The sequence below is a fragment of the Anopheles merus genome, chromosome 3L (assembly GCF_017562075.2).
Source record: "Anopheles merus strain MAF chromosome 3L, AmerM5.1, whole genome shotgun sequence".
Classification (NCBI taxonomy): domain Eukaryota; kingdom Metazoa; phylum Arthropoda; class Insecta; order Diptera; family Culicidae; genus Anopheles; species Anopheles merus.
The window spans coordinates 23,904,615-23,931,529 of NC_054085.1; the positions used below are offsets into that span (position 1 = coordinate 23,904,615).

At 44.4% G+C, this 26,915-nt stretch overlaps 1 protein-coding gene across 16 annotated transcripts in view; it reads right to left on the reverse strand.

Annotated features, from left to right (window-relative positions):
* Positions 1–26,915, reverse strand: part of LOC121599672 (solute carrier family 12 member 4) — a 153,355-nt gene that overhangs the window by 39,609 nt on the left and 86,831 nt on the right. For all 16 annotated transcript variants that reach the window (XM_041927668.1, XM_041927675.1, XM_041927665.1 and 13 more), the window contains 3 exons: positions 4,062–4,132; positions 3,101–3,224; positions 2,201–2,334 (listed from right to left, as the gene is read on the reverse strand). In XM_041927668.1, coding sequence (XP_041783602.1) covers positions 2,201–2,334; positions 3,101–3,224; positions 4,062–4,132 — 329 coding nt within the window. The remainder of the gene's footprint in view (positions 1–2,200; positions 2,335–3,100; positions 3,225–4,061; positions 4,133–26,915) is intronic.

Here is a 26,915-nt window from a genome sequence, read left to right on the forward strand (position 1 = left end):
GGAAAAGAAAACCGGGACGTCCTTGGGACGGTTACTCGCTCCTCTTAATGATGCGTAGTCGCGTTCGCAAGCCTTCGAGCCATCCTGAGCAAGCAGAAATTCATAATGAGAGCGACCTGGGTGTCGTGTGCAAGGCCACCGGCAAACGTTCAAGGCGGACGCATTGATTGCCTTTGATTGATAGTCCTCAATCAGAAAGGGAATGAGATTAATTCGATTCGTTCAGGCGTAGTTCGCTTGGGGTTTTTTGTGTGTCTTTCTTCACGTCTCCACCCCCCTGCAGGGGCCGGCCCAGAGCTGAAGGTCTGTGGGTTAAGACCAGCTCCATCCGCAACGGGTTTTCCTTACGTTACTACCTCACGTTTCAAGAGGTTGTCCTCATTTACGTCCACATTCGGTTCATTTGCGCTCGAGCGCCCGAACCTCGTAGTTCAGGTTATTTGCTAAGCTCTTCCGGGATCGGTACCGATATTTTGTCCATGAACTGTATGACATTAATTAGATTAGACTGTGTCCGAATTACAGTCCCTCTCGCCGATAACGATGGGTGGTACAAAACAGCTGCTCACAGCTCGCCCGTTTCGTCCTTCCCCAAGGCAACCCCACCGACATTTTGTGGCTTTTGTGCACGGTTGCACAAAACCAGGACAGCAAACTCGACACTTCGTTAGACGCACTACTGTCCCTGCCACTGCCCTAACCTCATTAGGCACCTTACGGGTACAAAATTTCACAAATCATTATGGCGACCCAAGCGTGCGCTGTGTTTGGTCCGCTTCGGACGGCGCCATTGGAAAAATAATCAAAATCGAACCCGAACGGTGTGGCCCCGGTGGGACACAAAATGGCTGTACATTTTCGCGATTAAATTTCTACGAATTAATAGTGCACCGGGCGTGGATCCGGGATGCTCCCGGATTGCTCCGTTTTTGCTGCACCGGATTGCGGCCGAGATTGGATAGGCTTTACTGATTTAAATGGATGGTGTTCATTAACATTGACCGGGGAACCGGGTGTGTGTTTGGTGCCGTACGCAAACTGTAGCGCGGCCAATTCAACAGGCCACTAGTGCTGCGCAAAGATCCCCCATCCTTGGGACTGTTGGGCTCGCGCAAATATCGGATCGGCCGATAGCCATTCCGGGTACCGCGCCTCAGATCGTATGCAAATGAATGTTTGATTAAACCCATACATAAAACATGAAGTTTCGTTCCTCCCCAGATATGACCCAGTTTATAGTTCGTTCTTTTTTTGTTATTATCCTCAACCCTCTCTCTTACTCTCTCACACACATACAAACACACACGCGCGCATAGACTTGTCTGCAGCTTCAGAAAGTGAGCATGTTCTGAAGGCAGCTGGGAACAATTTTGCGATTTTCATTCAGCATCACTTCCCGGGGAGCTCTGCTCCCGAGAGCTCGAAAGCCGCGATAAATTTAACAGTGTGTGTGTATATGTGTGCTGTGTGTGTGTGCGTCAGTGTGTGTGTGTGGGGCTTTGCCTCTGTTCGATTTACGGTAGCGTGGAGAATAAATTAACCTAGTTCGATGTTGAGCTGGTCCGAATGGCGTGTTTTGCATTTCAATGATGTGGCGGTTCGGGATTTTACTGCAGCGAGAACCGTTGTTGCATGTGTGCGTGTGTGTGTAGGTGATTGAAATTGCTTAATGTACGAGAAGTTATATCCTCTCGAGGGGGCTTCGGGAACCTCGCACAACCAGCGAGAAGTTGCACAATAAAGACGAGTGTTGTAAATCAATGTGTGGCTTGTCACTGCGCACGTTTTACCGGGATAGGAACTGGCGTTCCGTGCAGGTTTTACGGTTGCGACAGTAAAGTAAAGTTGTTCAATCGTGCTGAGTGTTGTCAATAAACGAAGGTAGAGATAAATCCTTCCACGAGCAGCTATAAACAAGGGGGAAGTTGACGATGCGATCAACTCAGCGAGGAAGTTCGAACGAAAAAAAAAAAGCAAATGACTAAAATGAGCTAATGAACACAGGATGACAGGATGACACGAGCAGCAGACTCATAATCGAGTCAGCAGCGAACGGATGCAGATGCGATGATGCGATGCGATGATGCGATGCGATGCTACCGGAAGACAGTCACAAAACACACACAGCGAGCAAGTGCGGCGGATGGGCGCGATTATTTAACAAGCAAGTTCATAATAGGTAGACGACACGGCAACATACCACACAGCAACAGCATAATACGATTAAAAACCCGAATATGGCTCCAGCCGTACCGACAACCCAGGTTAAACGGATGAATAAAATGACACCGAAAATGTTCTGTATGCACGGCAGGTAGACACCGATGAGTGTGCCTGTGTACGGTGTGGGGTTTCGGGGCAAATGGTTCGGAAGTCGAGTCGGAAGTTCGGTGTATTATCCATCGTTGATTGTAGGGTTAGGCGCAGAGTGACAGTACCACAGCACCACCGAACAGCAAGGAAATCCGTGCGTAATTTGGGGGGGATTATTTGGTAGAAAAGAGAAACAGAGAGAAAGAGAGAGAGAGAGAGAGAGAGAGAGAGAGAGAAAAAGAGAGAAAGGAGGATGGTGGAAACGAGAGAAAGAAAGAGAAGTAAATAGATGTAAAGAAAACAACGATTAGTAAAACGAGAGCATTAAATGTACTGTAACACATTGAGTTTGTCTGTCCTTTTCAAAGTCCAAAATTAGTTAACTAAGAACTGTTAAGAATGTAGCTTTCATCTAAATTTAAGACACCTCAAAGCCATCTGCCAGGTCCTCTCAATCAGTTTTGGCAGGCCCTCGCTATCTACAATTTAGTTTAGTCTACAGGAGGTGCCTAATTCTTGAAGTTCCGTACCCAAGTTAGTAGCATGGAATAGCGCATGCGAAAACCTCCCCGTCAGTGTCCACCCATTTGGGCTTTATTGATATGGTGTCCCCCGGATTAGATGTTTTAACTTTAATACAGCGGAAGCGGGAACTGGATGAGAAACGGTCATAAATAATTCATCCCCACCGATACACCGATACACAGTCTGTGGCGTCATGTTTCCCGTTTGTGTGTTCTCACTCCTGCTCGCAAGAATCAAGAACTCCCTTGCGATCATTACTTACCCATGCGGGCGGCGGCAGGTGCTGGTTTGGCATCGGGATCCGTCGGTGCCGGTGCGATCGTATTCGAGTAGTTTGCCAGGGACGAAATGAGCGTGGTGACATGGGGACGTTCCTGAATGTCATCCTGTGTGGAAAAAGCGGGAAAACGGAGTAAAGTCAACCGTTTGGTACATGAAGCTTTAACGGGGAGCGTGTTTATGTATATTTTTCATTTGCTTCAAATAGTGCAAGTCGGCGCGAACGCGCAACTACCGCCAAGCCGGTTCTGTTTTTCCACAAGAAGCCGTAAAGCTGTAGTAGATGGGCGCACGGTAAAGGTGTAAGCGAAGTGATACCCAACCGTACCCAGCTAAATGGAGGCTGACACGGGCGCCATCTTTGACATCGTTTTTAATATTTTATGAACCCTATTAACTCGTGTAATGTTGCAGCTTGTGGATAGTGTCGTCGCTGGGGGATCGCACCGCCCATGGGAAGGAACTCGTGGTACCGCTCACGGTGGTTGCTTTTCTACCAGGCTTCTTAGGTTAAAGGCATGATAAATGGTTTCGGGTCTGTGCCGGTCGGAGCTCGCTCGGTTCGGAAGTAATTACTGCCTCTCGTATCCAAGGGAGCGACGGAAAAAGCCAAACATCGGAGCCGGCCGGTTCGGAGGTACTACCGCCACACCCCGACAGTCAAGTGGCTTTCGGGCAACGGCCAAACAAAACCAAAAAAAAAAAAGGAAGCCAATTTGGCCGTTCGGGTGCTAAAAAGTTTGAATACATCGTTAAGCGGCCGACGATGATGACGGTGGCAAACGTTTTGGACACGTTGATAGGTTTGACGTTGATGTCTCCGTCTTGGTGTGTCCTGGTAGGTGGAGTGTGGGAGTGTGAGAAAACAAAAATTGCTCCCTAATCATCCCGCTGTGAGGAAGATACATTAGTTTAATTCCGTACACCAATGGAACAGTGCTTACCGAGTAAAGGTACAGATTTGTATCGATTTTATCTCCTTTCGACACGAAGGGTTGATCATCGGTGGGTTCACCTGCGGAGTAGAGATGAAGAAGAAATAGCGAATGTGAGAGGTTAGATTTTATTTCACTTCAAATCGCTACAGGCTGCTAAGACCTGAGGTTTGAAAAGATACGTGTTTCTATTTCTAGGAGATCTAAGAGAGAAAGTCTTATTGTGAAGATATTATCCTGCTGGTACTCGTGAGGATTGCTTGTAGATTGTGCTGTAGAAGGAATGATCCGAACCCCGTCTGGGACGTTAATTAACTTTTTCTGTAACAAACTCCTACCGATACGGGCCACCAGCGTAGACAAGCGTACTCGTATCTGCAGGATAGTATTTACCCATCGAACCACAACACACTACACACTACACACATCCAGAGCGGAATGGACGATACGTGCTCAAGTGTGGTTACTTCCATGCGAAGGTTTTATCGAGTGTGTGTGTGTTTGGATGATTGAATTAATTGGAAATGTTGCCCTACCGATCGTCGTATTCGAAGGTTCTTGAACGGTATGGTCGATAGTTTACTGGATTGTTTATGGAAAACTCCTGTATCGTAAGGAGCACCCAGTTTGAGATAATTAGTTTCATGAGTAGGACGAGGACACAGCTTATACAAAAGCTTTTTTTCCATTTTTATCAGGATGTTTTGGGTTTGGGGTAAGCGATCGATCCATTCTCGGCCGGTTGAGTGCTTTCCCGACCAAAACCTGCTCTAGCGCCCATTAAACAGGGGTTTCGCCACAAATAATCGGTAGTTAATGTGCGAAACTCATAAAACGCATTATGTGAGTCGTTACGGTGGCGCCTGCCGTATTTTCGATCGAGATACACGCACAGACACATTTCGGGGGGAACCGTTGGATATTCCTGCCCCCTTTCCGGCGATGGTTGGCAACGGATGGTTGTTTTGTGGTATGATTTTTCCTCCCCCAAAAACACCCATTGCCAGCGCGTCCGAGCGGATTACAGAGCGCTTCGGTGGACATACGTGTGGACAGCGAGCCTCAGAGCAGAAGGAAAAGATGGAGAATTGATGATTTCACATAAAAGCTTAATCGATTCGGTACGTTGTTCGGGATTTTGGAGCGGGATTCTTGTCACAGAACGGATGAACATTACGCCTCGCTAATCGAGCGGGTATCATTCACCGTCGTGCCCAGGTTGGACATTCGTTTGGAGCTGCAGGCTCGTAGACGATCTCCTTCTCTTACAGATACGAAAAATGCCTCGGACACGCTGTGTCGCTCGACTAAACAATTTCGCCCAGGTCCATAAATAACCGCCAATGTCTTCTTGGGGACGATAGCGAATCTTCTTACAGTAATCGATTCATTCGGTCAGACATATTGAGCAGGTCCCAATAGAGAGGCTTCTACGAATTGAGGTTAGAGGTGTGTATATGCGTGTGTGTGTGTCGATGCATGTGTACAGATGATAACAAATAGCCCGTTCAAGCGTACAGCCAACCTTCCTAAGAAGTGAGAAAAAGGCGTGCAAGAGCCTCGCTAGTCCTATTCACCTTATGACACACTCGGCTGCTCAAGATGGTCTGTTCATACTCAGGAACAAAAAAACAAAAAATCCGACAGTAATGAGAAATGACTTTTCATTATCTAAAAGCGGTAAAAACAGCTTCACGCTGTAAGCATCTATGGTAGCCGCTTGGGAGGGAGCTTCAGTAGATAGACCGTGGGGTTGAGCTAGGAGGACGTACATTGCCTAAAGGCATAGGCAAAGAACGGTGGGAAAACTAGGGCACACCAGAAAAAAGGCCTTCGACGTCATCACATTGTGCCGCACAGGAAGCCGCGCACAGTAAGCAGGCTCTACTGACCGAAATTCTATTTTCGCTTCCTTCCTTTATCTGTCACACACAAACACACAAACACACACATACACACATGTAGAGGAGAAATTTTCCCATAAATATGTATGCGGGACAGTATCTGCAATAAATCATCGATGAGGTTCTGTTCGAAAACACACACACACGTTGGACACTGGTCACTGAATCCGAAGGTCCGTGCATCTGTGAGGAATGTCGGACATCCATCGGTATATCCCAGCTGTGTATGTATGCCGTGGTCATTTGGTCGCGCTAGAATATAGGTACATGTTTAAAGAGCGCACCATTCAAAACTCTCTCCACTTTCCGGGGATTTGGGAGGTTCTATCGATTTTGCTTCGGTTTCGAAATGGAATGGATTGTTTGCATGCAGTGGTTTGAAAAGCGGAAGTAAGTTCTAAATACGACCCGGAATATGTTTATCGATCGTGTTTTAGGCTTTGTTTGTGGTTGCTTGCATAGTTTTGGGCTGGCAGTGTATAAAATTAATTTTTAAAAACAATGTTTCAATTATTGATCAGCCATACGGTGCTTTGAATCATGACTCAATTTGAAATAAATTTCTGCTTGATGAAAAACAGATTTATAGACTTATGTAAGCGTCGTTCTAATACGCTAAATATACGTAACTGAATAGTAAACCCATTAAGCGTCTTAATGGAATTAAAATGTTACGCAGTTTGCATAACTTATGGCGTTTTCTATTTTTCCAACCATAGGTTCTGTAGCAATGTTGCTATGTATTTAAGGTCACTAGTGTCTTTTATTAAAAAAGGGTTATTGTGTTTTTTAAAATACGGAACTCGAAACATCCAGTAAAGTGTAAAATTTAAGGGCTCTTACGTGATGCAGCCTGGATTGTACCTAAATAAAATACCATTTGCTACTGTCCCTGTGAAAAGAACTAGTCCCAAAGCGTATGTCCCGTATTCACTGGAGCACCGTGGTTTGTGACAAGCAACACAATACACCTAAATATTGAATAGCAAAGAGGCTAAGGGTGGATAGAGCCCAGTTTTTATATGACTGTAACTCAACCCCTGGACCGTACTATATAACCCTCATCCACGCTGAAGTATGGTGAGGTTAGATCACAAACGGGAGCTATGGCTATTCGCTATCCAGAGAGTTGTGGGATCCTTTGTACTTTGGCAGGATTATGATGGTCGTGCGTTTGTTTACTGTTCGACAGAAAAGGATGGGACAGTGTGTTGTTGCGTGTGTGTTCCAGTATCCAGTTTGGTGAGGTTGAGGTATTATTTTACAGTGTAGTGTCCTGCTCGTTACTGTGGTTCGCCAGCGTGCAACGTGGAACAATTGCTCTCATGAGTGTGGAAACGTACTGGGCTTTTAAATTATTCTTATTTTTGTGATGGATTTTTTCCCCGATCAGCAAAATTGCATTGGTGCATGTGCTGTGGCTATTTGGCTATGTTGAGGCAAAAAGAAGGAAAGGATGGTTTGTGAAGTTCATTGTTTTGAGTACGGGTGTGCGATGCGTTGGAGCGCATGTTTGCATTCCTACAGTGAGCACGGGGCGTAACAGAAGTGCTCGTTTGAATTTCAAACAGCGAGAATAATTGAAGGGTGCTGTACACATGTGTGCGTTGAGAATGAAATATATATTTTTCACTGTAATAGTCATTAAATCAACAGTATAAAAGTATTGCTTGTAAAGCGTTACTCTTGCGCTACTGACGTTTGTAAAGCGTTACTGACGCATCTTGTTCTACCACGCCGACGTTAACGAGCGCACGGAGAATGAGAATAATTAAAAGGCTTTTAAATTGATAATCAGCGGCAAAGCTCCTTACTGATTTCATTTCACCAAAACCGCAGCACGCAATCAAGCATCCTGTCCCAAACCGCAATTATTAAAAGTTTGCGTAAAATGGTATAAATAATTCTAAGCACAGGGACGAGGGCTCAACCCCGTCGTCGGAAGATTGGGTGAAGAAAACGCGCGAAACTCTTCCACGGAAGCTCAATTTCATTAACTCTTTCCCTTCGCTCGAGGGGGGGGAAATCTTACCAATTTTCATCTGATAGCAGCTTACCAACATTGGCGCTCAAGCGAAAGAGAGATAGAGTGAGATGGAAAGAAAAAAAACAAGCCCCCTCTTTCGTTGCGCGACGAGAGCAGTGCCTCATTTTGGGTTACAAAAATAATAAATGATCCCTTCCGACGGTCACGGCCCATCAAACAGTTCCGCTCGCGTCAAAATCCCCACAAAACCCGAACCGGCGCCGGTTTTGTGTACATAACTTTTAATGGCATCATGTTTTCGGGTCCACATCGAGCGATTTTCTCGCCCGGGGTCTGGTGCGCCCTAAGCTGTTGCGAAGATACTTTCGCTTCGGTTTGCGGGGAAAAGATAAGTAAAGCGACAGACCTTCGACACTTCGAGCCACGGTCGAGGCATGGTCGGATTGGTGGTAAACCTTCGGCACCCGTTGAATCGTTCCGCCGCTTTGCATACCCACCAGGCGCAAACGGTGGCAAGAAGCTGAAATAGTACGTGCAGCACGCACGTACGTAGAAGAGCCCTTAACCTAGTAAAGACGGAGTGGGGCAGAAACGGAAAAATTCAACACACACACATGCATGCGCAGCTCATACACACCCGGCGGGGTAGTTCTTTATCTGCGTGAAATCCGCACGGAATCAGCATACATCGTGTGGGAAAGCAAAAAAAAAAGGTGGAAGCAAACCGTAATTCCACCAAGATCGAGAGAGAGAGGGAGAGAGAGCAAACGAATGTTAGAAAGGGAAGTTGGATAAGTAAGATGGCTGAAAAAGACTCTCGCTCACACGCACACACAAACACACACACGCACGCATATACGAACACACTGCAGAATTTGTGAAGCATCCTAAGCATTACGTAGTCAACGCATTTCATGCATACGATATCAGGCATTATGTGCTCGCCGGCTAGTGGTAAGGGCATACTTTTGCACACAAAAAGAAAAAAAAAAACGAGCGGGAAAGTATCTCGAAAGGAAAAATTGCTCACTTTGATCCCACGTGATTCAAGGTTGATGGGATGCAGGGTATGGTTGTACCGGAACCTAGCGCTTGCAAAGTTTCTGCGAGGGACAGTTGTTTTGCCCCTGTTTATGGGTTAAATTTGTTGCTGCAATTTCCTACACGTAACATGTACCCCCCCCGCAGTAGACAATAGCTGGAAGATGTATTATCTTGGGAATGGTTATTGTTCAGCATGTGGGGGCCCGTTAACGATTAGATTGGGTAGGCCAGATCTGTGACGGGTCGGGGGAGAAATCCGATTGAGGTCTAGGTCTAGGTGAAGGACAATCTGCACAAGTTGTGTGGAACCATTTGGAAAATTTACGGAAATACTTTACGGTACTTTAAACTGTTGAAGCTGATTGTTTGTGAGAAGATATTGATTTATTGTTTTGCAAATAAGGAATGAAGATTGTTATTATACCACTATATAGAGAAGGCTTTACATCTTCTTGAATATGATGGCAATTATGCATAGTAAATTTAAGGCAAATTGCCTTCAGTACTTCAGACCTAAGGCAATTTAACAAATTATTTAAAGCTTCGTCAAAGATTTGCAAAGCAATATAATCGATAATTCATTCCAATACACTCCTATTGAATTGCTAAAAATATCATTATTCCTACTTCGTCCTTCAGTCTATCTCACAAATGTGGCAGCATTTACCATTTCAAGCAATCCAGCCATTGCCAATATTTTCATCAATGAACATTCGACACAAAAATCACTCACCAAACAAGTTAATAACCGGTTGCCCCCGCAGCTAATGGTTCCAAGTGAAGTCGGCTACCCAAGACCCAAAATAAATTCCTCGGTTTCCACTTTTTCTCTCACTCAATACTGCCAAAACCATCAGCCCAAGGGTCCGATAAGCCAAAACACATTGACAAGTGAAGCAAGCAAGCAAGGCTACCGTTTAGCTCGATTTCGTGTCCATTAGCGTGGGTGGTGGTAGTAAGTCCCTATTTATCAAAACAGTCAAATCTGGACGGGAAAGCTACCGACAGCATGAGCATCCTCCAACTTGTCGAAAATGCGTGCGAAGGGTCGCGTCGCAACAAAAGGGGAAAATAGCCGGTGTAGAAGAATGCCAAGCGGTGAAGATTTCGCAACCCTCGCCCATGAGTGTCAGGTGTGGGAGGAGAAAGACGATCCACTGTAACAGCACATCCAGCAACCACAACAACAACGGCGTATAATGCAGCATCACAACAACCACAACACAAAGGGATGCCGGGAATAAACACCCCTTACCGCCCGCGGGTAGGGTGCAATGAGATGTACTCGTCTGGTCTGTGTACGGGACACCGTCGGCAAGTCACCTCATCAAAATACCTTTAATTGAAGGCGAAGAGTTGCGTCGAGCGTGCAGGTGGAACCGCGCGGAAGACACGGAATGTTGAAAGGCCTCCACGTGGCACCATTACTGTGCCGTGCTTTTTGTTCGCTGTAGAAGCCCCGATGGACCCGTCTGCCGCGGTGGCCCTTCCTGCGAGCCCGCCCGTGTACAGACGCTGCTCGTGTAGCAGTCTTTCGGCCCAATCACCCAGAGCCAACAAGCCGAGCCGATGTTTTGCGTGATGCTTTGTGTGAAACATAATCCGCAGCATAATAACATTCGAACCTGGTGCCGAACGAACGGCAAGCTAGTTTCGTGATTCGCTTCAGGCTTTCGTTTCGTTTCGGGGTTTTTTTTTTCGTTCGCTTTTTTTTTGCTCCAATCGTGGTGGCTGTTGTCGCTCCAGTTGGAACTGATTGGGGACGCGTTGGAGCGCTGGAGCGGCAAGCAAGAAACTGCTAGCGTGGACGTGTACGGATTAGTGTTGGCATATTTAGCCGATTGTACTCTAAAATGGTCCCAAATGGATTCGAAATGAGGCGAAAGGGCGCCCAACACAAAGCGGAGGATGAGCGATCGGAGCAAACTCGTGTGCTGGCTCTTCCTCTGGTTCGATTATTAATCGATTGTGTTGGGCGATGGATCGAGTTTGTCAGCCATTTTTGTTGTTGTTGTTGTTGTAGCTTTGCAAACGATAGCTCAGCAATGGTGATAGCACGGTTGGTACGAGGATGGATACATTTGCATTAAACATTGGTATGCATGGCACCACATAAAAAAATGTATCATTATTTACGTATAAAAGGACATCCAACCAATGGATACGGTTGTTCGTATGTAAATTTTCACTCTCTCCGAGTTCGCATTCCATTTCATTGTGAGGCTACATTTGCGATAAAGTTCAACGAACTGCAGCTAGGCTTGGTTTAGTAGGCCAAAATTTATAAGTTATAATTTAAAAAGTTTTTTTAATATTATGATGTTTACGACCAAAATCTTGTTATTCTACTTGCTAATCTTTCAATCTATCATTTGCTTATTTTTGTGCTTTGTGCTGCGAATTCATTAAAACAAAACATTACACTCATTACAGTGAAAAATTGCGTGTTTAAGTTTATAAAAAAACATTGGTTAACCATTTTTGTTATATTCTCTGGTTTAGTAATTTCATTAAAAAATTACTTTTTCTAAATGCAAATTTTGTAGTTTGTATTTGTTTTTAAGTGTAACTATATTTTATGTATTTATTAATATCCGCTTATTTTATGTTCTTTCTTGCACGAATGGTGAACTTTACTTGAGTTGAGTTGTTTCTTAAATATTGAAAGAGTTTAAATGTTTGCTGTATAGTTTATAAAAACCATTGAAATTTCGTTCCATTTATCTTGCCAACATCAGGAATAAAGATGGTACATGTATATAGAGTACTGGCAATTGTCAGTAGAAAGGTAAAAAAAGTTATTTCTACTACAGCTATTAAAAGCACCTTTTATCCTGGTCACGGTACCAGCATCAATTATTTGTAATAGTCTGTAGTTTATCCTGCTCACAATGCGATATCATTAAAGCATGTTCCCTGGATAAAATTCAATCTCAAACGTGCTCTGATACTGTTGGTATAGTTTATAGAAAAAAAAAACATCCTGCACACGGCACACACAAAACATACAAAACTTTCGCAATCGCAATCAGTGCTAGGGAACAATTTCACCTCATTTACCGCGACATTCGGGTAAAAGGTTGGCTCTGAGCTGTTGGGGAACCAACAAAAAAAACACCCCTTGTCCATCACCCGGCAGCTCATTAGGAAAATTGTACCCAATCGGTGTCCGCTTCACTATCGCACCGCTTCTTTCTGCACAGGGTGCACAGCGGCACAGGAGTTTGCCATTTATCATGTTGCTGCTTGGTGAAAAACTCGCTCGCAAAGAAAAACTCCCCCTGTCTCTGTGCAAGCAGCAACTAGCTTGTTTTTCTTCGATGCAACTTTTTGTCGTCCCCGAACTGCTGCGTGCAAAATTCATTACCGACTACGGGTAAAGTTGGGAGAGCGCGCGTTTGCGAAATCGCTCGCACTAGGCAAATAGTTTACTCGGGTCAGGTTGGTAATTGAGCAAGCCGTTAGCCGGGAGCGGGCATGTCCGGCAGCAGACAACGAGCGTGAAATTTTGTAGCAATTTCAGCAGAAATGTGATTTTAATACCTCTTCGCCGTTGGAACCGTTCGTTTGCTCTGTGGAAGCACGAGTTGCAAGGCGAAGGAAGAAACAGTGTGGTGAGAATGCAATTCCAAGAACTGTAGGAGCAGCTTGGTGTCTCATTTAGGGGTGAAATGAGGGATGAAAATTAAATTTCATTTGTGTTTTTTCCAGAAAACTGAGTGAGTTTCTGGAATGGATTTATTACGGTTAAATGTCGGATTTGGTTATTAATTGATAAAACTTGCACACATTTCATTTCAACGACTAGCTCCGGTTAAGTACCTCTCCGAATGAATGGAAATGAATTGCAACACAAACTATCGTCGCAATTAGTTTTCTCGCGCACAATGCAATCCCGTACACAAGAAATCAACACACAAACATAAGCACTTGGTTTCCCGCAACGGCAGACGCCGTGTCGCTCGTACCAGCGGTGTCCCACTTTCCCGCGCATGTACTAACGACGACTCGCAAATCTCAAACCCACAAGCCGCACGCTGCAAGCGCAAGAGCTGTATTGCATTCCTTCACGCGTATTGCATCAACATAAATCATCACGCCCATCCTTCGGGAGGTTCTGTTCCGCTGCTGGACCCGTTCGTTCCAAACCAACCAGCTCGCCAGCTACAGCTGCGCAAGATGAAGCGAGATTCGGTGTTCTGTGCGACCAAGTGCCCGCCCGTTCACCGTGTTTTGCAGCTTCGGAAGACGGTCGATGTGACCGAAAGGCGGTGACGAATGGTGGCGGGCGCGAGACATAATAATGATGAAGCTGTTAGCGCACCACCACCGCCGCTACGACCGGTCGCGGGATGTCGAATAAACAATTTTAATGAGATGACATTTGTTTTAATTTTGTAACGATTCCCACACGGGTGGATGACGCAGGATGCGAGAGGATGGCACACTTCCGGTTGTGCTGGTTATTTTTGCCCTCTCCCCTCCCTACCCCTTTCTACCCTGTCGTATAGAGAGAAAATGTTGACAGGCAGGGAAAAAATGCAGCAATGTGTGTGTCGTCGGGAGGGAAGGTGTCATCAGTACCAAGACCGAGAGCAGATTGGTGGCGACGGCGACAACGATAACCTTGCCGTGACTAATGAAGTGTAAATTTGTTTAAATTATGCGCAAAAGAGAGTGAATACTTCTTCGGTGGGAGCTTTTTTTCTTTGCTTCGTTCTCGGATGTTTTTGCTTTCGAGATGAAAATGAAATTTTTACCAAAAGGTGAAGACGCCGGGAAAAATTCAATTTCAAAGCTTGCTTAGTGATGACATTTACCCGCGTGGGGCGCCGTCGTTTCCAATAAGAATGTACGTTCTACATAGCTTTTAGGATAATGAGCAAATAAAGTGACATGTATATTTGAAGCTTAGTGTTGGATTAGTTTATAATCATTGAGAAAAAATGCCTGTACATTATGTTATACAATACATTATCAAAATCTACCAGTCGTATCCTGGTCATGGCACCACCATTTGCAGGACATTTCTCACCAACGATTCCCATTAAACTATTTTTATTATTTTTCTTTATCGTCAATCGTTAACATACACTCAAATTATTCGAAGAAGATGAAATGATAACGCTGTGCATAATTAAAAGCAGATCAGGATAGAAACAATTGCGCTGTTACTGTCAATTGATTGTCTGCTCCATTTTGAGCACTGCTTTACGATCACATCAACAATGGGGCAATAAAAAGCTCAAAACAAACGGTCTGGGTTTGGATGTGCAAATCATGCTGTTTCGTTTATGTTTTCCGAACCTTGTTCCCCTCGCCCCGCCTGTGGCAATAGAGGGTTTCCCTAACGATCAACGATTTTATGACTGATAGATCAAACCTTTTCCAGACCATTGTTACTAGTTTGCTGCTTTATTGTGGCACTTTGTTTTTAAATGTGCTTGGAAGGTTTCGTTAGCCAACCCTTGGAAGCTACCGGGGATCATAATTTTTCCTCCTCGAGCGGTGGTACGCGGTGATGGTAAACAACAATACCGTTCAATTTGAACACCCCCCGTGCTGGGTGGAAGCACACTTTAACGATGGGAATTAATTTCCAGCAAGCTTCAGCACCGAATGAGCTTCATAAAAATAGGCTCTTCCCCTTCGATAAGCACAACGCCAGCCGAAACAGAAAAACAAGTTGATTACATTCCGCCCGCCATTATATGCTGTGTCGCGCTGAGGTGCGTTCATGGCGCTGTGCTTAGGCTACGCGTCTTATTTGCGGTTTCGCTGACCATGTTCACTTCCAACCGCGGATGAGTGTGTTTTCGTTGTTTGCCAGCATCGCTGTGCTGTGACCTTCCGGGTAGGCGTAGCAATTTTGCGGCGATTTGGAAAATTCCGGCCCCGTAGCAGGCGACCCCGTTGCGAGTAGTTTTTAGCAGGATGGAAAGTGAAAGCAACCCAGTAAACAAATACACACATGACAGCGCAATAGCAACACGAGAAGGGAAGCCTTGAGAAGTCAGAAGCCATTAAGTGTGGTGTGTATTTGCATAATCACATAATCAACAGTGCCACCGGCTCAGAATTACTAATCAACATCGTCAGTCGGCCGGCTGCTCGAACAGGGGGACTCAGTGCTGTGCTGTCGCCCGGTAATTTATGCCATCTCGGTAGTGGTGGTAGGCATTTGCTAAGCAATAAGACGCCTCGCCTTGCTTGTGCTTCGGTGATATTGTGGCGATTATTGTTTCAGCACAAGGTTGTAACGTGATGTTGTAAATTTCTATTTTATACTGTTCTAAAAAGCACGGTGAGTATTACTTGGAATTGCTAAAATTGATCGTTTACTTTTATGAACTATACTCAAGTAAAGGTAAAACACACATGACATTTCGACAGTTTCTCGTTTAAAAAGTGGTCCATATGTTTTACCCAGAGCACAATATTTTTTCAAATTATTTCTGACACACCCAATAAAAAGCGTTTATTACGAATGATTGATACGGGAACGATTTACGCATCCGCGCGTTCGATGCGACCTTCGTTACGTGTCACCGTTCATCTGTCACCAAGTGGCCGAAACTTTGGGTCATCATTAATAATAAATCTGCCAGAAAAAAAAAACGGGAACAAATTAAACAAACCGGAAACCGGCCTTTCCGGGAGCTGAGCTGCTGCAGCCGGAAACGAGAACCAGCTGGTGGGCCAATTTTATATGTCGCCCCCGCTGCTTCCCTGTGCATGTGTCAGCCGTTTGGGACGGTTTGGGCGGTTGACAGTTCCGATTTGAGTCGTTTCAATAATTGGCTTGTTTGGGAGTTGACACGCAGGAGGTTTAAAAATTTGTGCTTGATTTTTTGTTTCGTTTTCATTTGATGCATGCATGCTCTTGAGTTTATGTATTATTTATTCTTCATAGAAAATGTGGCTAACTGAGAAATCTTAAAATTCTGTCCTTCGTAATAGCCGGTGTTATGCAGCAAAGAAAACAGAAATCGTGATGTTTGTGCTGTTTTGTATCGCAATTAAGTGATAATGGCGTACCTAGTAGTTCTGCCTGTGTATATGTGTATGTTACTATCAGTCAAAAAGTTTCGTGAGACTGCTTAAAAAAGGCAATGCTAGATGGTTCAAGCGTAAGATCAGCTTCCAAAACAGTTTCCTTGAAAAAGTCAATGTGATGGTACCGCAAAAAAAAACGATATTTGGTATTTGTTGGCCTTATCTTTTCAATTTTTGTTGAATCAGTGAAAGTAAGAAAGGGCAAAGAGAATGATTACGATCCAAAAAGTATAAGGAGAAAGAAGCTTAATAAACTTTTAATGCGAACGCTTTTCTTGATTCCAAGAAATCTGTAAAGTTTTGTGTCGTACTTGGAAGGTTTTCATCAATATGCGATAGTTGGTGGAGAGTTTGTAGTTCAGAAGAATAATTAAGCATACTTTTAACATACTTTATGCATTCTTGGAACACGAGAATTGATGATGTTGATAATTTGATAAGTAATATTTTTGGTATTTATTGATTGGCGTTGTTCAGAATAATATAAAAGTAAAATATAACTCGTAAGATCGCAGTAGTAGCAATGAAAATCACACAACTGCTCCATCAATCGATTGCTCGAAAATACTAAATATAATTTAAAGTCCATCAAAACGTCCTGATAGCAATAATGGTAGAATATCCATTACATTTCATTCCCCAACCCTTAATACGTGCGGACAGCAATTGGTTGTTTTAACGGACAACCATTTTTCTGCGCACAGTTTTTGTTTCGTTTTGGGTGTTTTTTTTTGTTTTGCTATCCAAGCTTTACAATGAAGCTTTGCTCGGATAAATGTGCAGCAAAAACTGGCCGTTACTCCCACCACAAATCGTGCATCATTTATCACTCCGGTGTCAGTAAAAATCGTTTAAACATGGCATATAGCTCTTGTAGCGCATGCTTTTTTTGCTCTTCTTCTCGGACTACCGAAACACATCGCAACGGGCGAAGCAGAGAGAGCAACTTTTCCAATGATCGCGCTCTTGTTGGTGCGGACCAGATGTTGCCGAGCATGAAATAAAACTAGCAGCCCGGAGAGCGACGGTGTCGTTTCCGAAACGCTGCAAGCGAAGCAAGTTAGCAAACGGAATATACAAACTACTAAAAATAAAAACACAAACTCACACACCCTCCGTACACGCCAACGAAGTGAAAACTCAGTTCGTCAACCGATGGAAAGCGGTGCCACACTTGCACACACTTAAGCGCGTTTTGCATATGGCACTGGCGAGGGCGAAATTTATAGTGCGAGCCCACCGAACGATAGTCGCGAGGTTTGTCACGTGCTGGAAAGCGTCTTGCAAGCGACCTTCACTTGCCTGGCATCATAAATTGTTGCGGATGTTGCAAAGCCGGCGCTGAATGGTACTCACAAAGTTAGAACTTTAAAGTACGGGCGAACGAAAAAAACGCAATCGTGAAAACTGCAGCAGAGCAGCGCAGCATTTGCTGGTTAATGGTAGTATCTAGCGTAAGCAGCAAAAAGCTCAAACGGCGCTCCCACCGAGCGACCGTTGCTACCGCCAGTTGGTTCGATCGTGTGCGAAGCATTATGTGTTGGGTGGCTTCTTGGTTTTGGAATAAAATCATCCCGCACAGCCCCCAGCAGTGGGTCAGCAGCAACTTATCCTTGTTGGGCCGTCGTCCCGCAGTGCCTATCGGTATCCCGCTGCGAACGGGGTCGGCCACCATTACTGATGGTTCATTTTTCCATCATCTCAACAATCTCTCTGGCTTTAGCTGTCTCTATGTCTTGGTCTCTCTATCTTTGTGTGTGTGTGTTCAGGAGCACTGCACGAACGTACTGCTGGTACTGCTACTTTGTTTCACAGCCTCCATCATCATCATCAGCATCCACTTGACCTATTATTTTGTTCGGAACGTGTTCAGCACGAGGCGGGAAGCCAGCAGCACTTTCGCCAGCACATGTTCGTTTCTGTTGAGGGTAAGGATTATTTTTTAAATAGAATTTCGTTTGCTACTCCGGTGGTTCGCTTTCCTACTGCGGCTTCTGCTAATGGAGATGGGTATAAATGGGTATAAATGCGCTTCTAAAAGGTGTTTTTTTGTCTGTTGAAGTATTATAGGAACCATTTTGCTCAAGCAGGAGTGAGTACAAGTGAGCAGGAAGTGTTGAATTAATCGTTGCTGAGGGTAAATTAGAAGCTTCAATCATGTAAAATGATTGCTGTTGTTGGAAGATAAGTATTCAATAAAGGTATTTCTAACACTTTTAATTAATGGTGTATTTTATACTTGATCATTATTGCTAGAAATTATTATTGGAAAATTAACATGTATTAACTATGTACCTGCACCTAGTTTAGCATTCTCCTTTATGTACTACTAATGATAACAGATTTAACCGAGCCGTATTATTCGTTATAAATACATAATGCTACACCGTAAAAAAGAATCTAGCAATTAACCATTAATTGAGTTAATCCATCGGTGTAAAGACGACCTCCACAAACGCCAACAGCTCCGACAAACGAGCCGACATTAGCACAGATGATTCACCCATTAACCAGCCGTCACCTGCGGTCTGATTTTGGGCAAATGACTTGTGAAAAGACTTGTGTCATAAATTAAGGCACGCATGACATTGAACTTTTCCAACTTCTATTCCTGAGCCTGAGGTATAAGGCGTACTCCATGACGGCGAACATTTACCACCCCGGGCTTTTTGTAGGCCAAGGGGCTAAGTTTATGTGCTTTCTTTCAACTTCCAGCGCCTATCAAAGCATGAGCCAGGAATGCCACAAAAAACATACTTTAACAATGACCAAACACGATAATATTAATACCGTACGGCTACGAATGGTTTGTCGTTTGTCGTCCATCAGCGGCTTTCGCTAGTGGCATAAAAAGTTCGTTCAAGGTTTGCCAGGTTTGACACAAATCGGAATCAATAAGCGGAAACAATACGGTGCTTGTTGTTTGTATGTTTGGATTGCGACGGAAAAAAGAAGGTTAAAAATAAGCAACGAAATATTTATTGTCAATGCTGAAGGTTAGATTTGGGTGACTTTGTTGCTGTTGTTATTGCAGCTGTTAACGTAAAAAGTGAAAATGGTCATCAATATTTGGTGACCCTCATGATTTGTTGGGTAATGTTTCTGCCTGAGTGGTTACACCTTACGTAGCAAGCATCGCGTGAATTCTTACTTGCCACGATGGTGTAGGTCCAACTTCGCTCTTGAGATGAACTACCAGGCGTCTCCATTACGGGGGACGCATGGTAATAAAAAAATGTTGGTTTGCTTTTCGTTCGATGCCTTTGACGAGCACGAGGAAAAGAAAATGACGTAAAAAGTGGTTTGGGATTTTTATATAGAAATAACATTTAATCGTTGATGATAAACAAATAATGTAAGAACTGCACAGTAAAGATATTTTTATCGCAGAGTGTTCTTTTTTTGTAAATTAAAACGACAATTCCCAACGCACTTTCTGTGTTGAGGATGAGTGATAACAAAATATACATTTTTAACAGGCACTATCAAACCACCAACTGCGCCCATCTTTTTCGATCAACACTTATCAAAAACGAATCAAATTAGATTTACACACCCGTTTGCACAATTCCCAAAAAAAAAAAAACCGCCGAGCATCTTACCGCTTCTGCTCGATCCCACTGCCGGCATAATAATTGACATTGAGGAGCTTCAAGTGGAAAATCTTCGCTTATCTTCACTTCGGTAAATAATCGGGCCCTGTGCTTCCCAGCCACCCTCAGCGGGCATACGCACTTTACTCTACCAGCGCGCAGCCGGGAGAAACACAGCGACAGCGCAGCAGTATTAACTTTCACGACTTTATTTCAAATCACCCACCCCGCAAGAGCGAATATCAATTGGCAATATCTTTCTCCGGCTTGGCAATTTAGCTTGCCGCAACGCGACGCGCATAATCTCCATTATCTGCATCACTGCTGCCTGCTGCTGCTGAAGGCACCCAACTGCCATCGCAAATGCTCGCCAGCTGTGCAGCTGCTTTCGCAGATTAAATCGGCCTACATTGGCTTCGATCGTTGCCATTGCCAATTAGAACAGCAGTTGGCCGGGTGGGCCGCAAGGAGAACCGATTCCGATGTAAAATACCGAATAAAAAAAGGGAAGAAAAATGATTCATCGCCGTCGCTTTAACGGTAGAAGCAAAAGAAAGATGTTTTTCTGCTACTGGAAGAAGTTTTTCAAGTATAGTTTTGGTTGTAGCTAAAACTCGTTTCCTAGCTAAAGTTTGCTATGAGTGTTACGAGCACAGAAAAAAAACCCAGCATGACAGCAAGGAGTGGATTATTTAATTCAAAACTCTTCCTACACCACATTGTCCCAAGCGCTTACCGGTGACAAAGAAAGTTGAAACAAAAAAAAAAAACAAAATAAAAGCGCTACAGAAATTTTACAAGCTACCCGTGAAAGACTTGCCTTGATTTAAGTGAAATAGTTTCCTCCAATCATTCGCTTTCATCGCCATCATTGCCCTCATCATCATCACCATCATCATCATCTGAACCCGGTGCGGTGCTGTGCTCGAGAGTCGAACAACGTTGTCCAGTCCATTTCCCGCTGAGTTTGGCCCACAGCAGTGAGGAAGAGAAAAAGTCAATACACTTCAGCACAACTTTCCGGTGGCTCACCACTACCCCCCGGGGGGCATTCTAGCGTGGGTGTAAAAATAACGCACCAGGCGTAACTGAATGCAAATAAATTCAAACCCGGGGAACTACCCGAATACTTTCGAGATCGAGCGCCTCGAAAGTCCGAGAGGAGTTGATGGCGAGTGGTTGAGCTTTTCGGTTCTGTGCAGAAACATTCAACCGCTCCAAGGACACTGAACTTTCGTGCTTTCCATTGGGACAGGAGGAAGACAACCAGCTTGCTATGAATAGACGCCAACCACTCGGAGGTGAGCGTTACCGACCGATGCGGTACGCTCAATTCCAATAGGATAGAGACCACCTTGTGGTGAAGTTTTCCAGCAGTTTTTTTCCCGCATTTGTTATGATTTTTTTATTTTGTCAAACATTGAAGCATTCTGTTTTGTTCGTGCAAAGTTACCTGGTTTTATCTTGCGCTAGATTCGCGTGGGTCGAAATATTCATAGCTCCCGAGAGAGCCTTGGGGAGCAATTTCACCAATATATCAAATCCGTCTAACTATGCTGGAGGACGCGGATGATGAAGAAAGCGAAAAGAAAATTGGAAAAAAACTCTTTCATAAAAAAACGACAGTCTTCCCGCACAAGCAATCTCCGAAAGCAATAAGTTACGTGTTTGGTACACCGGCGGCGCTTGGCCCAATGGAAAATAATATCCATATCATATATTACCCTTTTATCGCACACAACGAGCATAATGCTATTTCATGGCCAGTATTTCTCGTTTCTCGGTTTTATTTTAACCCACCAGCAACGCATCGCTTATAATGTTTGGAGCATTAGACCGGGGTAAGGCAAATGGATAAGTAGCAACAAATTGCTACGAGCATAAAAAGACGAAAGTGTAATTTTATCCGCAACGATAGTGCTTTTTTGAACAAGATTAAAGCTCTGCGAAGATTCTTTCTCGCTAGGGCAAGGTGTACGAATTTGTCTGTTAAATCAAACCCCTTTTTCGGAGTGCCTGGACAGATCGTGAATATTTTAGCATAATGCCAACAAGGAAGTAAAAACTAAAATCTTCCCCAAGTGAAAGATGTATAAAACAAAGCTCGTTCGTGCTTTTTTATCAATATGTACATATCTTACGGTCCCAGCCAGAAGGATCACACAGACGGCCGATTTGTGAAAGTTTGAGTGGCGAAGGGTGAGACAAATGTATAAAATATGCAAACCATTCAAAGCGACCGTTGAAGATTATCGACATGGGCACATGGGCATGGGCCGTGCGAAATAGGATTCAGTTGATACTGAGCTTGATAAAATTAATTATTGCAAAGGAAGGGAGCTAACGAAGGCCAGTTGGAAAGCGTTTGTAAATCTTTTAGCATTGTACAAGGATTGCATTTTTGTTAAATAAATATACAATTCACGTTTTCTTTTAATGACGCCCCAAAAGGCTCATAAGGCCATTAAACGAAATTTATTAACGTATTTTCAAAAAGTAAGAGTTTCTAAATGCTTTGTTTTTTGAACAAGTGTCAAACAATCTTATTTTAATCTTTTTACATTGTTTTTCAGGATGTGTTTTGTTGTTCTCGATACATTTTTGGATGCTTTTTCTATTTTTATGGTTTTGTCCCACGAATGATTGGGCGTTACCCAGATTTTGTGGATAATTTGTATTGATTTTCAAAGTAGTGATGAGCTCTCTGGAGCACAATCACGACTCCGATCCGACTCCAGTCCATTTGTTAGTTCAATTCTGACTCCGGCAAAATTGGAATCACTAGTTCCGTCCGGATTCTGAGTCGTCCAGAGTCATCCATAGTCGTCCAGAATTGTCTAGAAGTGGATTCGCCCGCAGTAGAAGTCGTCCGGAGTCACCTGGAGTCACCTGGAGTCGCCGACCGACGACTTTGAAAGACTCCGGATGACTCTGGATGTCTCCAGGTAACTCCGGACAATGCCGAGCGACGCCGGACGGCTTCCGTACGACTTTGGATAAAAATATTGTGAGCAACCTGTGATCCACAGAATTATCTCGATATCTCTTGAAAGCCTTTGCGTTCTAGAAAGAAAAATCGTCTTAAAAGTTTGTTATTTTATGACCAACAATTCTGAACAGTAATTCAGAGCATGAAGCAAGTCCAGTGTAAAAAAGAACTGTTTCAACAACATCTATTTGAACAATAAATCCAACTTTGCTAGCCGGAACGAAAGTTCAAGCACACTTCCGTGCAAGGCTCCGCGATGTAAGCAAGCACACGCATGCCAGATCAAGCAGCGATACGATTTCGTACTCTCGCATGTGTGTAGCAGTTAAACATCCGGTTTCAGCTACATTGGGCGGATGTTTACGGAACACTTGACAGCAAACAGTGCGAGCCGGCAGCAGCCAAACAAGCCGCAAATGTTCCGTGACGCCCGGTCTGCTTCGCTTTGGCCCGGCGCGGCTGGATGCGTTTGCGTTTGAGCGGAAGCGTGAAGCAGTGTAAATTAAAATTGAGTGTGGCGTTCCGCGCTTACCCATTGGAAGGAGGCATGAAGCATGGGGAGGTGGGAAGGTAGATAACACTTTACAGATGTTGGCGCGGGCCTACAGTCGTCTTAATTCCGTGCGAGATGGTCCCGGTTAAGGATTACCGGAATGGCACGAATCAGCACTCCAGCCCGACACAGGCGCTAAACCGTCACCCCGGTTTGGGTTTCCTACATTATGCGAAACAAAGCATCCGCCACTGCCAGGGCCTCCTAGGAGCGGGGAAGGACGCGATGCTTAGGATTCGAGCGGAAGACAAAGTTGTCACGTCCCGTATGCATGACAAATGCGCGACCCAGGCGCCATTGCGAACGAGACGATAAGTTTCACCAGCAAACTGTAACGTATGGCCGTGTGTGAGTGGGTCTGTGTGTGCGGGGAGTATGGGCAAGGATGTGCGAAAAGGATCAGCACGTGTAAGCCCTTCTGCAATCGGATTGGCCTGTAATGGAAAGCACGCAGCAGCGGCTTTTGCAGGCAGAGCCCGTGCCGGCCGGGCGCGCCTTCACAAATCAGTGTCCAATCAGTGGGTTTTGATTTGAACCGTACGCTGATTGGATCGGGAATTTTCGAGCCATATCAAGGGCAAGGGTTCACACTGCGCAAAGATGTAAAGCGGATTTGAAAAGCTATGATCCAGCCCTTGATAAGAAATAGTGATACGCGCATTGTGAAGGATACTCCTTGCGGAGTAAGCGGATGGTAAAGATCAGCAGTCCATTTCACAGTTAGATTTTTTATTTTTTTACAATTATAGTCACCCAACGGATGTCGCCAGCAACACAATCTGCCTCTCTCACCAGTGTACAGCCAGTGGGATTGGGGAATATCCCATCCTTACCTGTAATTAGAATTGAAATGAGAAAAATAATCACATTAAGCTTGGCTGTACCCGACACACACACACACACACTCTGGTGCATGCATAATTTACTAAAAACTAATGAAACTTTCGCAGACGATTCCGGGTGCCAGTGTTCGCTCGGTCGCAAATCGGCCGATCCCGGAAAAACCCCCAAAAGTACACGCTCATTAAAATAAATCCCCAACCAAACCGGGGGACCGCAATATTGTGTCGCCGGATGTGGACTTTCAGCTCCAACCTTCGGGCAAGCGTTCCCTGACCTCTGACCGAAAACAGAAGACCGCACGATTACGATCTCTGCTGAAGGGAACAACACGGAGCGGTAAAGCGAGCCCGTCAATAAAGCGGAGCGACCTTTGATCATGGGCAGCAGCAGCAGCAGCAGCATTATCATGGCGCTGGCCAACTTCCTGCACCGATGATGGTCCATGCTGCTGCTGCTGATGATGATAATCATACGGTCTTCTGGCCGCGAACGTTTTCCACTCAGTAGTATGCATCAATGTTCCCTCCCTTGCGCGTTTCGTTTGGTTGGGAAACGAGTCGGGACAAATGTTTGGTTGCGGTTACGAAACCTCGTTGCTTGCGCCGCCTGGGGCTTGCTGGAGGTGTCGGTGGGCAAACAGGGGGTACGACGTCTCTACTTAGGACGAAGCCAAATTTACCACTAGCGAAAGGGGTGAAAGGATTGGGTTTCTTCTTCTTCTTGTTTGGCTCAACAACCGATGCCGGTCAAGGCCTGCCAACCCACTTGTGGGGTTGGCTTTCAGTGACTTATTGATTTCCCCCCATAGCAGGATAGTCAGTCCTACGTATGGCGGCACGGTCTATTTGGGGCTTGAACCCATGACGGGCATGTTATTAAGTCGTACGAGTTGACGACTGTACCATGAGACCGGCTTGGGATTGGGATTGGGTTTAGTTCCCATTTATTCTCCATATACTTTATTTTCAGGAGGTTTTGGTGGGATAGCTTGGGGCATTGCTGTATAATGTATTGTTACACCAACTTTTAGTAATTATAATTATTCACCCGTTATGGTTTATTCGTGATATTGAGCAGTTTGGAACGTAATTTGTTGCAAATAAGATAAAATAAAATAAAATATCATCAATTGACAACAAAATAGCACAAAAATCACTACGTATTTAAATCGTACATTAATTGTTATAAATAATATTGTTTTACACTATTGAAATGTACGAAAATGGTCATAAACATGATCATAGACGAACATTAAAACAGGTTTAACAATAAAATTTTGTGGTAGAGTCAATTTTTTGTGGTTCTAAAATGAAAACCCCTTCAAAAACGTGTGTTCAATTTTAAGTATTTACTGATGAAATTAACTAAATTGGGAACACTAACACCAAGACAACGCTTTCCAAGGGTTGCCCAACGCTGCTCGACTTTGAAGAGCATTTCACATTTAGCCTTCCTTCTGCCTACGCGTAAAACAAAGCCATACAAACAACTTTTCGCTTAGTATGAAGTCAATTTAATGATGTAAATAGCGTTCATACGGCACCGTCACGTTGTCACTAGCGCACGCAACGCGGCAGGAAGCTTCCACGGCCAGCTTTAACGAAACATTATTTTTTCCTTATTTGTTCCATTGTTCATTCTCAGCGTGGCCTATCCTTTTTGCTCGTGCCGCTTTGCTTCGCAAGTGCGCCCCGCCCGGAAGCAGAAGGGGAAGACGGCAGCAGCAGCAGCAGCAGCAAACGAAAGCCAACGACTGGGAAAAAATTGTGTGCAACTTCAGAAAAGTGTCAAAAGCAGCATAAAATATTCAATTGGGCAAAAATGTCCCAAAGTGGAGAAAGCACTCGCTCCTTTACACTGAAGCGTTGCGACCTTCTTCTTTCCAACCCCCGGAGAGGTTGGGAAAGGTTGGGCTGGCAGGGAGCGACGGTTAATGATGGGTTTTTGCCAGCGAAAGGACCCCGGGACGGCCGACGACATGCTGACTTCCTTAAGGGGTTCTTTATCCGCCTCCTTCATCGGGATGGTCCGGATGTTTCGGCTTACGGGGAGCGATTCGAGCGCAAAAGCGGGACCTTAAGGATTCCGGGACGCTTTTGCCGGGTCGGGGGTCGAGTCGGGTCGGCTTTCATGTATAATTCAGCGTGCAGAAATGAAAAAGCAAAACGCACCGCAAGGCGATGCCGATTGCCAGTAGTGGTAGTAAATTTTTCGTTTTGTATACTGGGAGTACGTGCAGCCGAGGCAACGGATCCGAGGAGTGCGGTTAGTGCTTTGTCGAAAGAAAACTATCATAACTTGTGCTGATGATGGTGGGATGATGCGATTGTGCCAGAAAAAAAAATCAATGTTAATAACAGTGGGCTGTCATTCCTGCATCGAAACTTTTGGCTCGCGGAAACATAAAGAATCATATTTAGATCCTAATTTTATGGTTAAATGTATCTTTGATTGAAGCAAATGTTATTAAAACATACTATACTTGTATCAAATCTAGAAAATAGAAAACATAGCAGTCAGTTAAAATAATTTTTACAGTTTAAATAATTGCAAAAAGTCAAACAAATGAAGATAACTTTAAATAGTGCCAATTTTATTTGCACTTTCCTTCACGCAAACTCGCGAAAGCTCGCAACGTAAGCGTTCGAAAAATATTTACCAGCCATTTCAGCAAAAAGCCCCATAATTGCACCAATAATGAATATCCAGGTCCAGGTATGAGGACCGGAACATCCACTGCGAGCTTTTGCGCAAACATTAGACTGTTTGCCGAACGTTAAGCACTCCGCACTCCGGCACCGTATCAGCCGATCAAGCTTTGTGCTTCATTTTGTCCATGGCGAGGAGCATTGCACCTAGGGAAGTAATGAGAAAGGCACGAAACAAAAATAGCC